This window comes from Prionailurus bengalensis, chromosome C2, assembly GCF_016509475.1.
Source record: "Prionailurus bengalensis isolate Pbe53 chromosome C2, Fcat_Pben_1.1_paternal_pri, whole genome shotgun sequence".
NCBI classification, from domain to species: domain Eukaryota; kingdom Metazoa; phylum Chordata; class Mammalia; order Carnivora; family Felidae; genus Prionailurus; species Prionailurus bengalensis.
This window is the reverse complement of record NC_057350.1, coordinates 111,070,248-111,083,921: the sequence shown is the minus strand read 5'-3', so window position 1 is coordinate 111,083,921 and position 13,674 is coordinate 111,070,248. Positions and strand designations below refer to the sequence as shown.

General features: G+C 41.2%; 1 protein-coding gene across 1 annotated transcript in view; it reads left to right on the top strand.

Annotated features, from left to right (window-relative positions):
• Positions 1-13,674, top strand: part of ARHGEF26 (Rho guanine nucleotide exchange factor 26) — a 128,428-nt gene that overhangs the window by 70,259 nt on the left and 44,495 nt on the right. Inside the window, exons 7-8 of the mRNA XM_043595081.1 lie at positions 2,988-3,117; positions 7,079-7,153. Coding sequence (XP_043451016.1) covers positions 2,988-3,117; positions 7,079-7,153 — 205 coding nt within the window. The remainder of the gene's footprint in view (positions 1-2,987; positions 3,118-7,078; positions 7,154-13,674) is intronic.

The window sequence follows — 13,674 nt, the reverse complement described above, 5'->3', positions numbered from 1 at the left end:
TTGTCCTATTTAGGTTACTGAGAGTTTTGATGTGATAGATATTACTCTTAAAAGTCAGTGATTGTTCAATAATGTTTCATTTTATTTTGGGGGACCCTGTTTATCTCTAGTAGCTGTTTTATAGCACAGTTGTGCATCGCCATAAACCCGGTTTGGGGGCTGACAGCTGTTATCACTCTTATCCCCTCTGTGGGTTGTGGCATTTATGACCGCAGCGTGGAGCTCTGGTCAGCTTCTGTGGGATGTGTGAACCCCTGTGGAGGGATTTGGGCTGGTGATGATTATTACCTCATGGCTGCTGGGAGAAGCAGTCCATTGAAGTCCAAGTTGGTGGGAAGGACTGATAGTGCCCCTTCTCCCTCCACAGCCTCATGAACTCTTACATGGGCATGTGGAAAACCAACAGCTGGCAACCCCAAATGAGATTTTTAAGTACAAAGCTGGGTTTGTCAGCACTGTGGACATTTTGGTCTGGATAAGTCTTTGCCATGGGTGCTATCCTGTGCACTGTAGCATGTTTTTTTTTTTTTTTTTCTTCGTCTTTTAAATAAGTTTTTTAAATATTTATTTTTGAGAGAAAGCACGAGTAGGGGAGGGGCAGAGAAAGGGGGGAGCAGAGGAACTGAAGCGGGCTCTGCGCTGACATCAAAGAGCTTGATGTGGGGTTTGAACTCAGGGATCACGAGATCATGACCTGAGCTGAAGTTGGGTGTTTAACCAACTGAACCACCCAGGCGCCCCTGTAGCATGTTTTATAGCATCCCTGGCCTCTGTGCGCTAGATGCCCCTCACTCCATTTGTGACAACCAAAAATGTTGCCAGACGTCGACAAACGTTCTTCGGTGCATAACCTTACCCCTTGCTTTCCTTAATCCCCCTACTGCTGATAATAGAGGTTGCTATGTAACTGTTAGAAAATGCAAGTTTGAAAACAGAGCTTTGAATTAGAGCTGAATTTAATTCTGTTTTCATTTTGTTTTGTAGGATTTAAAAAATGTGAATAGGCACTGCTGTACATTATGTAATTCTTAAAAAATAAAAGCTCTAGGGGCACCTGGCTGGCTCAGTGGGAAGAGCACATGACTCCTGATCTTGGGGTTGTTAAGTTTGAACCCCACATTAGGTATAGAAGTCACTTAAAGTCTTAAAGAAAAATAAAGACTGTATCTAAATTAGCTTCCTGATACCACCATTTGAGCTGTCACATGGAAAGTCGTAGTTGTGTTTTCAGGGGTTTTGTTGCAAATGTTGTGAATTTACGTGTAGGGCAGTGACTGGCTGCACGTTGGGAATGCTTGAGAATCTTTGAAAAGAGGCAAACTTGCAGTGAATGCCTAGTGTCCGTCCCGGGCAGTTTAATCAGAATCTTTGGAGGTAGGGGTCCTGTGACCTGAGGGATTTAAATATGCAACTGAATTACAGTTTTGTTTGTTTATTTATTTTTTGCATTTCCAAGAATCTTTTTTTAAAGCTAGCAGGAAAGGAAACTTAAAACTCCTCAATTTGAGAAAATGAAAATAAAACATTTCTGTGTAATTTCTTTCAGTTTGCTATTCTAGGTATTTATGGGTTTATGAACCAAAACATGTAATTTCCAAAATACATTTAAAAAATGAGGGGTCACAATTGCCACTGCCCTGCTTCTTGGCCTCCCCCATCCCCCAATGTGGGATTACAGTATCCAATGCCATCCCCCCTCCCCTCCATGTTGTAAGTCACAGGGGAACTCCCCAGAGCACCTCTGGGGTAAAGTGAGGTGAGAGAGTGAGTGATCCTGGGGTAAGGGCACCCACCGGAAGTCAGAAGGCCTTGGTTTGACTTCTGTCTTCACCAAATAATAGGTCTGTTACTTGGCAAGTGGAGGATCTTCCTGAGACTCCATTCTTAATGGAATCCCCTCTTGGCCTTCATTAGATGGTGTAGGGCTGTTTCCACGTGAGATCATATATGTCCATGTATCTTGCTAAGTTCCGAAAAATGTGGCAATATTATCACTGCTCTTATGTCACTGGGAGGGGAGAAATATTCTGGATGACATGGCCAGAAAATTTTCTGTCTTAGAAGCTCTGAAAAAGGCTAGGAGCCTCCTAGTAAATAAATCCAGTCTGATGTTTCTTAGATTATTATCTGGGGGTAGAGAAGTGACTTAAAACATACCATTTGTTATCTTTTTAATGGACTGTATGTAGATTATCAGTTAATGAGATCTAGTCTGTATGCTGGTTATAATTCATATGTTCACAGATAGGTTCATCATTGTGATACCATTGCCTCTTCATTTGTTTGCTTTATACTTTTATAAATTTCTAGCACATACATATTGTTCATATTGTTGCCTTAAACTCCTATCCAGTCTTCACTATAAAAGGCAGACAAGCCATCTGTGCCTATTTATGTAATTGTTGTTTTATGTATTAAAAAATCATCATATAGGAGTTTATCACATTTTATAGAGGCATCAAGTTTTATTGTGCTTTACTTAATTGCACTTTGCAGATACTGCATTTTTTTACAAATCGAAGGTTGGTTGTAGCCCTGCATCGAGCGAGTCTGTTGGTGCCATTTTTCCACAGCATTTGCTCACTTGCTGTCTCTGTTATGTTTTGGTAATTCTCACAATATTTCAAACATTTTCATTATTATGTTTGTTATGGTGATCTGTGGTCAGTGATTATGACTCACTGAGAGCTCAGATGATAGTTAGCATTTTTTAGCCATAAAGTATGATTTAATTAAGGTATGTACATCATTTTTTAAAGACATAATGCCATCGCTCACATAACAGACCACAGTGTAGTGCAAACATAACTTTTACAGGCACTGGGAAACCAAAAATTCATTTGGCTTGCTATATTGCAGTATTTTCTTGAGTTGTGGTAGTCTGAAACCAGACCCACAATATCTTTGAGGTATGCCTGTAATATATTTTTACTTTTTAATTTGAAGAGGAAATATTTTGAAGTTGCTTCTTTCTTTTTCTTTCTCAGAGCCACCAACCCGTCTTTTAAAGAAGTATTGTCACGAATTGAGTCCCATGAAGACTGTAGGAACTTACCCATGATCTCCTTCCTCATCCTCCCCATGCAGAGGGTAACTCGCCTGCCCCTGCTGATGGACGTAAGACATGACCTGGTGGCTCTCTCCTCTGTGGGGAGCTGTGCTGCTATAAATCTGATTAAGAAGATTATTGTGCTTTCACTGAAGTCAATGTACTATATATCCCTCTTATAAAATCCTCCAAGTAAAGTGAGAAGGTGCCCTTCAGTTGGAAAGTCTCACTTGTGTCTAATATCGTTGGAAATCATCTTCAATTTAGGCTTGTGTAGTCACTCTGAGGAATTCAGATTACATCACTCACTCATTTTTTGAAATGGGAAAATATATTGGCTTATTGAAGACAAGAGGCTTGGATTCCATTTCCAGCTGAGCCACTTGGCATGTGACCTTGGGCAAGTCACTTAATGTTTTCTTTGGGCCTCAGTTTCCTCAGCTTGATCACTAAGATCCCTTCCTTGTAGTGTTTCAAGGTGCTGAGGCACTTCGGCTTTACATGGGAATGAGACGCACTCTTTGGCACTAGAAGGCACGAACTTGCCCCCGTTTTGTATTGCACAAAGGAAAGTGACGAAAGTCAGCATCCTTCTTATTTTAGGGAACATTCATGAAGAAAACAAGGATTTGATTTTGAATGGTGGCAAGATGTGGCTGGGAGAAAGGAGTTGAGGTTGCCTGGTATGGGGCAGAGCAGAGAGGACAGCGAGGTGCCCGGCGTGGGGGGAGGGGGGGGGACCCCCGCACGCTGGCTGAGCTGGAACCACAGCAGCGGCAGCGATGACAGGAGAACCAGGTGGCCCGACTCAGCTCCCAACCAGCTAATGGACCAAATAGTGTCTTTGTGATCCAATTGAAGTATTTTGCTGTAGTTTTACTTTAAAATTGGATCATAACATTCATGTCAGTTTTAACATACTTGATTTTTTGACATGTCAAAACATAGGATACAAATACTGCCAAAAGTTATGCTTAAGTTTACAAAATTCCATATTCTATATTCCGTTACAAATTTGAAGAGATATTCTAAAAGCACTGGCATTTTGCAATGAGTAAAAGTGTGTGATTATAATCACTTTGCTGGCTGTGGTGCTTGGTTCGGGGAGGTTTTAGTTGTTCCAGAATTTTCTGACACCTTGCTGCTCTCCAGCTTCACCTCAGTTGACTACCTTCATAGCCTTCCCTTGTGATTTAGGAACTTCTCTCCTTGTAAATATCGGGAGACTTGCAGAATTTGAAAATGTAGCTCTCTAATTTTTTCTTTTTTTGAGAACAATATTTCAGTATTTACCATGTCTCAGGATAGAATGCAGCCAGGTTATCAAAACCAAATTTCAGCTTAAAAAAAGGTTTATTTTTAGATGCCATCCACACTTGTTCCTGGACTTACCCGCTCTGCACCTTTTTCACATTGCTGTTGGCTGCCGCTTCTCAGCCTCACAACACAAGCCAGCCTATTTTCCAAGCACTGGCCCTAATGCTCCTCACTAAAGCCTTACTCAGTGCCCTCCCGAGCAGATGTATCTTCTTCCCCACGAACACCCACAGCACTTCCAGAGAAGGGACTCTGACGTGTAAACTTGGCATCATAGAAGTCCTGTGGCTTTTGGAGTAAGACAGATCTGGGCACAGATTCTGGTCCCTTCCACTTACAATGTGAACCCAGGCAAACTGCCTAACTTCATCTGAAGCGTAAGCATAATATGTACCTGCAGGGTTGGCATGAAAACAAATGAAGAAGTAAATGTTAAGCTTGACAATAATAGACACTCTGTGTTTCTTTTTTTTTTTTTAATGCTTATTTTTTGAGAGAGAGAGAAAGAGAGTGGGGGGGAGGGGCAGAGAGAGAGAGAGAGAGAGAAAGAGAGAGAGAATCTGAAGCAGGCTCCAGGCTCCGAGCTATCAGCACAGTGTCTGACACAGGGCTCGAACTCATGAGCTGTGAGATCATGACCTGAGCCAAAGTCGGATGCTCAACTGACTGAGCCACTCAGGTGCCCAACATTCCGTGTTTCTTGACTAAATTAATATATATAGTATATAGGCTTGTCCTGAGTTGTGTAAAAATTGTGAACTTTGCAAAGATACATTCAAGGAGCAGCTATTGTACTTTCTTCCATAAGATTTTCTCAGAAGTAAAAAGTCATTTAAAAAGAGTTTATTTCATATGATTTCTCACACTTTATTTTTTTTTTTATTAAATTTTTTTAACGTTTATTTATTTTTGAGACAGAGAGAGACAGAGCATGAACAGGGGAGGGGCAGAGAGAGAGGGAGATACAGAATCTGAAACAGGCTGCAGGCTCTGAGCGGTCAGCACAGAGCCCGACGCGGGGCTCGAACTCATGGACCGTGAGGTCATGACCTGAGCTGAAGTCGGACGCTTAACGACCAAGCCACCCAGGCGCCCCTCTCACACTTCCATAAACATTTGAAACTTTAATCCATCTAAGTGAAATATTTCAAATTTTGCTGTTGTTTAAAAGGAGAAATGGGTGCTTTGTAAATGCAACATTTCTTGCAGTGTTACAAATTTTCAGGGTTCTTTTTCTTCTGAAAATGTCTTTTAGCCATATTTCTTTAGATTTTGTATATGCCATGATCTCTCGACCTTCTATATTTTCTCTCTTTAATTGAGAGAAAATTGACTGAATAGATTAGGACTCAGAATCTAACATACTATGTTGAAGGTAAATGCCATGATTGTCCAGTGGGCTCAAAACTTTTTGGGTCAGAGGCCCTTTTGAGATTATGAGTAAAGCCATAGTCATTCTCCCTAGAAAATTCAGTAGTCACAAAATTTTACATAAAATTAGACACTTCAGGACTCAGGATGCCTGCTTTCAGGGCAGTGTTTGGTTACTGCTTCTGTACATTAGCGGGTCATGAAATTGATTTTTGAATCACAAGTAGTGTTTATTAAAAAAATGAAATAGCATGTGCGGTACATGATGTACACAGATCATAATGTCATTAAATTTTATTTCAAATAAAACCTTATTTCATCTTTGTGTATACCTGTACTGGTTGCTAATGTAAATGTATTTCTTACAGGGGGTCATAGTCAAAAAAAATTGAGGACCATTAGCATAAACCCCCTGGCTCACTCTTTGCTTTTCACGTAGTACGTATAACAATCCTGACACCTGACCTTTGGATTTGTAAGCCTAGTGCTTACCCACATTCAAGGTACCAGTTGTTTGCCAGTTTCCAACTTACCTTCCACTTCTGTTTGGTGCCTCTTGCCCTAATAGTTTCCTACACGTCAGAATCTGGCCACCTGGGCAGAATCTAAATGTACTTAAAGCATTGTCCCTTCCATTTTAGTTCATTAGGAGTGTTAGTTAAACTTGTTAATTGAGATGAACATTTTTAACAATTTAAATGGTTCCATTGGCTTTGCATGGATATGATCTCAAAAACTATTTGTAATTTGGTGTACCTTGAAATGACCCTCTTTAAAGTTAATCTCAGCATCACAAAAATTACGTGGCAATATATCAAGAGAAAATCCACCAGCTTGTTTTTCTTGATCTTTTTATTCAATTGTATTATCTACAAACATACTTACCTAAATAACGATGATGATGGTAATAACTAAAGTGATTTTGTCTTTCACTGAGGGCCTACCGTATGCTAGGCACTCACAGAGAAAACTTTACATGTATTTTCATTTAATCCTGGCAACAGCTTTGTGACGCGGTTGGCATTATTCCCATTTTACAGATAAGGAAACTGAGGCTTACAGAGACTAGGTAGGTGACTTGCCCAAAGTCAAATAGCTAGTAAGGGACAGAACTTGGATTTGAAACCAGGTTCATCTACCTCTGAAGTCTATTTTCATATTGAATAATTCCCTGGATTTACTTGGATCCTGTGCATCTAATGACTATTTCCTAGTTTTGTAATTGGATTGTAATATCATCTTCATACGTGTCCATAATGTTGTGTTCAGCATTATTGAGTTTGCTGTGAGTAAAACGATGTGGCTGGACCCTGATTTTGTTTTTCTTTTACTTCATTGCAGACTATCTGTCAGAAAACACCTAAGGACTCTCCGAAGTATGAAGTCTGCAAAAGAGCCTTAAAGGAAGTGAGCAAGGTAACTGTGGAACAGCTAGTTCATCACACAGTAAACCATTCAACACCTTGGAAGAGTATGTGTCTGGCTTTGGTGCCAAATACTGGTAGATTCTCAAAGCCATTTGCACGGAGTTCCTTAGGTAGCTAAAAGACGAAGTGAAGTTAGTATTTTGACTATTTCAGACAGTCTTGCTGTAAGGGCCAATAGATACCTCATTTTCTTTCGGTATCCGAATAGTTGTTTATTCATTCTCTCATTAAACAGCTATTTCCTGAGTATCAACTATGGTGCCAGGCATGAAGCCAGCCCCTGAAAATATGGTGATGGGCACATAAGACAGTTGTGGTTAATGCCATTGTGGACTGTGCTGTGTAAAGGGGAAGGAGGACATTAAATAAGAATTATAATAAAGGATGGTGAGTGGCATGGTAGGGAAGAACATAGTGATGTTCAAGCTGAAATCTAAAGCAAGCTTAGCTTGCTGGGAGCCAGGGCTTGGAGGGAAAGAGAATGTCTCAGGTGTGTGTAGAGACCCAACAGCGAGAAAGTATTTGGAGGATTTGGAAGAGCTGGAATGTTCTTTATGTGGCTATAGAGTCCAATCTAGGAAAGAATACCAAGAAACCATGTTAGGAACGTGTGGACCTTCTCTTCAGATGATACAGAAGCTATAAATTCATGTGTTGTGAAGGTGACAATGGGGATGGGACCAGTTGTGAGGCTTTTGTAGTTGAGTAGGCTAGAGGTGACAGTGGCCTTTATGGATATGACTGTAAGATGCAGAGAAGCAATATATAATAGAATGTTGAGGAAGTAGCACGGAGATTGATTGGGTGAGTGTATTTAGGATCAGAAGTCAAGGAGTATGGTCTCTGGCTTGAGCAGCTACATGGATGTTCCTATTTACCTTTACAATAGAAACATACGGAGAAGCTGCTGACTTCCATTTTGGATAGGTTATAACAGAGGTTCTTACAGAATATCCAAGTTGGCTTGAATAGTGGAGACCTGGATTTGGGAGGCGTGGGCATAGCATGGGTTCTGAAGTTGGGAGAGTGGATGCCATTTCCTAGGAAGAATGTGTAGAGTAAGAAGAATAGTGAGTCTGAGGCACAACCATGAGGAACTCCACCATTCGTCACAGAGGCCACTTAAAAACCAAACCGTACCAAAGAAGGAGGAAAACCGTAATGGCCTGGCAAACGGCAGATGATTTGGTGGAAGGAGGGTCAGCACTGTCGAGTGCCCCTAAAGGATACAGTGCGTAATGAGTGAGGCATTCATGGGTTTATCATCAGGTGGGTTGTGTCCTCGCAGTGGCAGGTGGGGAGGCCGGATTGCAGTGTGTTAGGAATGAGTGGGAGGCATGGATTTGCAGCCGGCTGGCAAGTGTAGCAAGCTATTGCAACATGGTGGCTGCCAGTGAGCTGTAGCTGAAAGAAAAGTGTGGGAAGTCTGTTTGTTTACAGATTAAAAAATCTGTGGGTACCTTTTAAATGCTAATAGGAATGTCTAGCTGAGAGAAAGCTGTAGAAGATGTAGGAGTCAGTGAGGATACTGTATGAGCTAGGCAGAGGGGGCAGAGATCATGATAGCATCAGAAGCTTCCTGAACCCTTGGAGCTACCTCATCACTTTAGAGTCTGGTACACTTTTGCACCACTTTACTGTGAGGTACACTTGACGGTTTCTTTTAATCAGGTTTAAGTTGACTGCATTTTACATATCCTCATCCTTGAGGATGTACCTACAAAATCATGGGCTTTGTGAGCTAATTTATTTTTCTAACATCTATTTTTTTCTTTGTCTTTATCTTTCTCCTTCTCTTTCTCCCTCTCTTTCTCCCTCCCCGCCTCCCTCCCCTCCCCCTCCCCGCCTCCCCCTCTTTCTCCGCCTCCCCCTTTCTTTCTCCCTCTCCTTCTTTCTTTCTCCCTCTCCTTCTCCCTCCCCCTCCCCTCCACTCCCTGTTTATTTTTGAGAGACAGAGACAGAGCATGAGCAGGGGAAGGGCAGAGAGAGAGGGAGACAGAATGGGAAGCAGGCTTCAGGCTCTGAGCTGTCAACACAGAGCCCGATGCAGGGCTCAAACTCACGAACCCTGAGATCATGACCTGAGCTGAAGTTGGACGCTCAACCGACTGAGCCACCAACATCCATTTTTTAATTTAAAAGTAAGATTATCTGTGCCTTAGTCCATTCAGGCTGCAGTAACAAAATACCACAGACTGGGTGGCTTTTAAACAACAGGCATTTGTTATTTCTAACAGTTCTGGAGGTTTGAAGAGTCCAAGATCAAGGTGCCAGCATGGTTGGGTGAGTGTCCTCTCTGGTGGCAGATTTCTCCTTGTAGCCTTACATGGTCAAAGGGACTATGGGGGCAGTAGGGCTTCTTTTTTAAGAACACTAATACCATTCATGAAGGCTCTACCCTCATGACTTTTTTTTTTAATATTTTTTATTTAATTTTGAGAGAAAGAGAGAGACAGAGCAAGCAAGAGAGGGACAGAGAGAGAGAGAGGGAAACAGAGGATCCAAAGCAGGCTTTGAGCTGCCATTGCAGAGTCTAATGCTGGGCTCGAACTCACGAACCATGAGATTGTGACCTGAGTCGAAGTTGGACACTGAACCGACTGAGCCACCCAGGCGCCCCCTCTACCCTCATGACATTTAAAGCACCTCCCAGAGGCCCCACTGCCCCATACCATCAACTTTGGGGGTCAGGGGTTCACCATATGAGCTTGCAGGGGTATAGAAATTTAAACCAGAGCAATCTGCCAACCACTTAAATTCATCTCTTGCCCTATCATTGGTCTGCACAACCCACTTTGGGAAACACCGAGTGAAGAAACTTAGCCTGACATGGGTTACCTAAGGTCCTCCTGCCCATGGGCCTCTCCTCTGGACCCCATATCCCGTGCTGCCTCCTTGGAGGCAGTAGGGGAGATGGTCTTTAGGTGGAGCTACTAGAGAAGTTCTAACCTTGGATTTGAAGGACATTTTGTCAGATTTTATTTGGTTGTTACTGAGACGTTAAAAAAGAATTCACACAAAAGAGAAAGAGGAAGGTAGTAGTAGTTGTTGAATTAGGAATGATATTTAGTGTCTCCAAGAATTTCACATCCCTGTCACAGTAAGCCACAACATTCCTTCAGGCATCTCTTGTTCACTGGATTTGACACTGGTACTTGTAGCAAAGGCTGGCAAAAATGTAAGGGATCAGTGAATAGCCTTAATCTGATACTATTAGCATACAAAAGGCACTCTGTGAAGAAATGCTGTCTTAGTGACTTGTTTTCTCTGCATTTCTTTTTCTCTCTTGAGCACAAGTTATGAGCATCAGCATTATTTCCCTAGTCTCCTAGTATTGTGTGGTAACTAAAACCACTAATACAGTCAGCTCAGGAATTAATCTTCTTTTGCATTTGTGTAGGTTACTGATGAGGAGTTACAGATTCTGGGAAAACAGTATCAGTATTTTCAACAAAAAGATTGTACACATAGAGCATTTTGTTCAAAATTAAAATGCAGGATGCCTGGGTGACTTAGTTGGTTAAGCATCTGACTTCAGCTCAGGTCATGATCTCACGGTTTGTGAATTAGAGGCCCATCTCGATCTCTGTGCTGACAGCTGGGAGCCTGGAGCCTGCTTTGGATTCTGTTTACCTCTCTCTCTACCCCTCCTCTGCTCGCTCTCTCTCCCTCTCTCTCTCTCAAAAATAAACATTAACAAATTTCTTAAAATTTAAAATGCAGAATTTCACTTGTTTGCTTTATCTGAAAAAGAAAGAAATTGGGAGTTCCCAGTACTTATTTTAGAGAGTGAAATTTAGTATATCAAGGTCCAAGTTTTTAGAGCCAGACTCTGTGGAAGGCCCCTGGACAAGTATCTCTGGATAGTTACTTGTTCTTAGAAAACATGAGTAATATCTTCTCTGGTAATTAAACTGCTAATGTAATGAAGTTTTTTTGCTTTTTTTGTTTTTTTGTTTTTTTGGGTTTTTTTGTTTTTTGTTTTTTGTATAGTGTGAATAATGTCATTGAGATTCCTCATACGTGTTGCTGGAATGAGAGTTACAGCTTACCGAATTTGGGGCCTTGGAAAATCTTACTGGCCTAGTTGAACAACTCAAAAGCAAGAAAGATGTTTCTCCTAAATAACAATTTGTTTACTTCTGACTTTCTGTTCACATGCTGGGGTGGAGCTAGGGGGAGGGCAATTTCCAGGGAATCTGAAGTTCAGCTGGTACACAATGATGTCTGGTGTTGAAGGAGTGGTGGTCGAGAGAGAGTTTCTTAGGCCTGTGAAGTCTTTGCTGACGCCGTTCTCTTCCATTTACTCTCCCATGGAAAAGACTAACTGCTTTCACTCTTACCTCACAAAAATGCTACCTCTGTTTGGAGACACTATTAAATTATAAGCTGTTCTCCTAGTGGCAAAATAGCCAAGTCTCTTCACTCTTCTCTGTAACTACTGCTTCAGCCATTTGCAGCAAGGTAGATGTATCTATCTGTTAACAGGGAAAGATCCCTAAGATATATTGTTACGTGAGGAACATTAAGTTGCAGAACAGTACAAATGGTGTGATAACATCTAAATAATACAATGTGTTGACGCACATATTTGTGTTATTGGTATGTAGAAACAGTTCCAGAATCATACACATCAAGCTTTGTGTGGAAGGGAGGGATTCATAAGTTTTCTGTTATGCCTTTTAGGTACTGCTCTGTAAGAATGCGTTTCAGGTTTACAGAGGTATATTTTTTAAATAAACTAGGATATTTAGAAAATTTAAGAGACCTAAAAATATATCAGTACTTTTATCAAAGGTGATGACTGTTGTCATTCTATTATACATCCTCCCAGTTGGATGTTTGTTCTAATGCCGGTGCATGGTATAAATGTACACTGAAAAATGCATTTGTGTGGTACCTGTTTGACTTACGGTTCTACAAAGTACTGCCTAGAACATTGTCTTGCATCAGTGATTGTGCTCATCTGATTATTTCTAAAGATAAATTTCTAGAACTGGGTTTACTGGAAAAAATGTAGGTATTTTTTAAAGGCCCCCAAGGGCCTTCATAAAAGGTTGTCCCCATGTTCATGGCCACCATGATATGTAAATGTTGGTCTTACTGCACACTTCTCAGCATCAGATATTCTTTTAATCTTTGTAAGTTTGAACGACTGAAAATATTTTATTTTCAATTTATATTTCCTTATTAGAGTGTTTGAGGTTTTCTTAAAAAAAATATATTTGTCCTAAAGAAATTAGTGAGTTAAATTTAATAAAGCTTTAACAGCTGCTGAGGGAAGTCATGGCTTTAATATACTGAGCTTGATTTTAATCAGAAACACCAGAGCACACATATCTGAATTAGTGCTCGTCCTTTTGAAATAGCCGTTAAAATGGGCTCTACTGATGAGACTGTTGGTTAAGACAGTTTGGGAACCTTTTTGTTTTTAATATGCCTTCGAAAACATTGTTTTCTGACATGGTGGCTGACTCTTATCTTTTGCTGAGGGAGTCGATATTTGAAAGTTTAAGAAATAAGATGATAACCCAAACTTAATAATGCAATTTTCCCCTATTTTATTTTATTTTATTTTTTATAAAGTAGACTTTATAATTTTTTTTAATGTTTATTTTTTGAGAAAGAGAGTGTGAGCAGGGAAGGGGCAGAGAGAGAGGGAGACACAGAGTCCAAAGCAGGCTCCAGGCTCTGAGCTGTCAGCACAGAGCCCGTAGTGGGGCTTGAACCCAAGAACTGTGAGATCATGACCTGAGCTGAAGTCGTACATACTCTCAACTGACAGAGCCACCCAGGCGCCCCACCCCTCTCATTTTAAAACAGGATTGCTATAAAGAAGCTGTTCCCTCCTCCCACCCACCTTATTTTGAAGTGATTTATAAACTGTCTCTGAAGGCAGCTTGTTCAGGCAGAAACATTTGCTGAATGTTCCTTGTGTTATTAGGTGCTGGGTTGTGGGCACTGGGTTTACAAATAATGGAGATTTCACAATCTCTGCTTTTCATTCTTTTTGGAGAGGAAATGCCCCAGATAAGTCTTGAAAGACGGGTAGGGGGGTATAAATCTAGTAGATAAGGAGTTGGTTGGACAGAGCGGGATGAAGGGTATTCAGGCAGAGGGAAAGGGAAGCACATGCAAAAGTGCAAGGGCAGGATGGAACGTGGGGCTTTGTCCAGAAATTTTGCAGGGCTGAGGCCCAAGATAGGAGTGGGAACAGGCTTGCAGTCAATAAGCAGTTGCCAGATCATGGTTTTACTAAGACCTAATTCTGAAAACCAAGGGGAGCTCTCTAAGGCTTTTAAGCCAAGGCATTTCATGATCAGATTTGAACTTAAAAAGATTGACAGCATTATCTGGAGGATGTGTAAGAGTAGGGTAGCAGCAAGGGATGGCAGAGAATTGGTAGGGAAGAGGGAGTTTGAGCCTGAGTTCCGGGTACAATACAAAGGGAGGGTCATGGACCGTGGAACAGCAGCATTAAGGAGGCTTTATGACTGGTTGGATATGGAG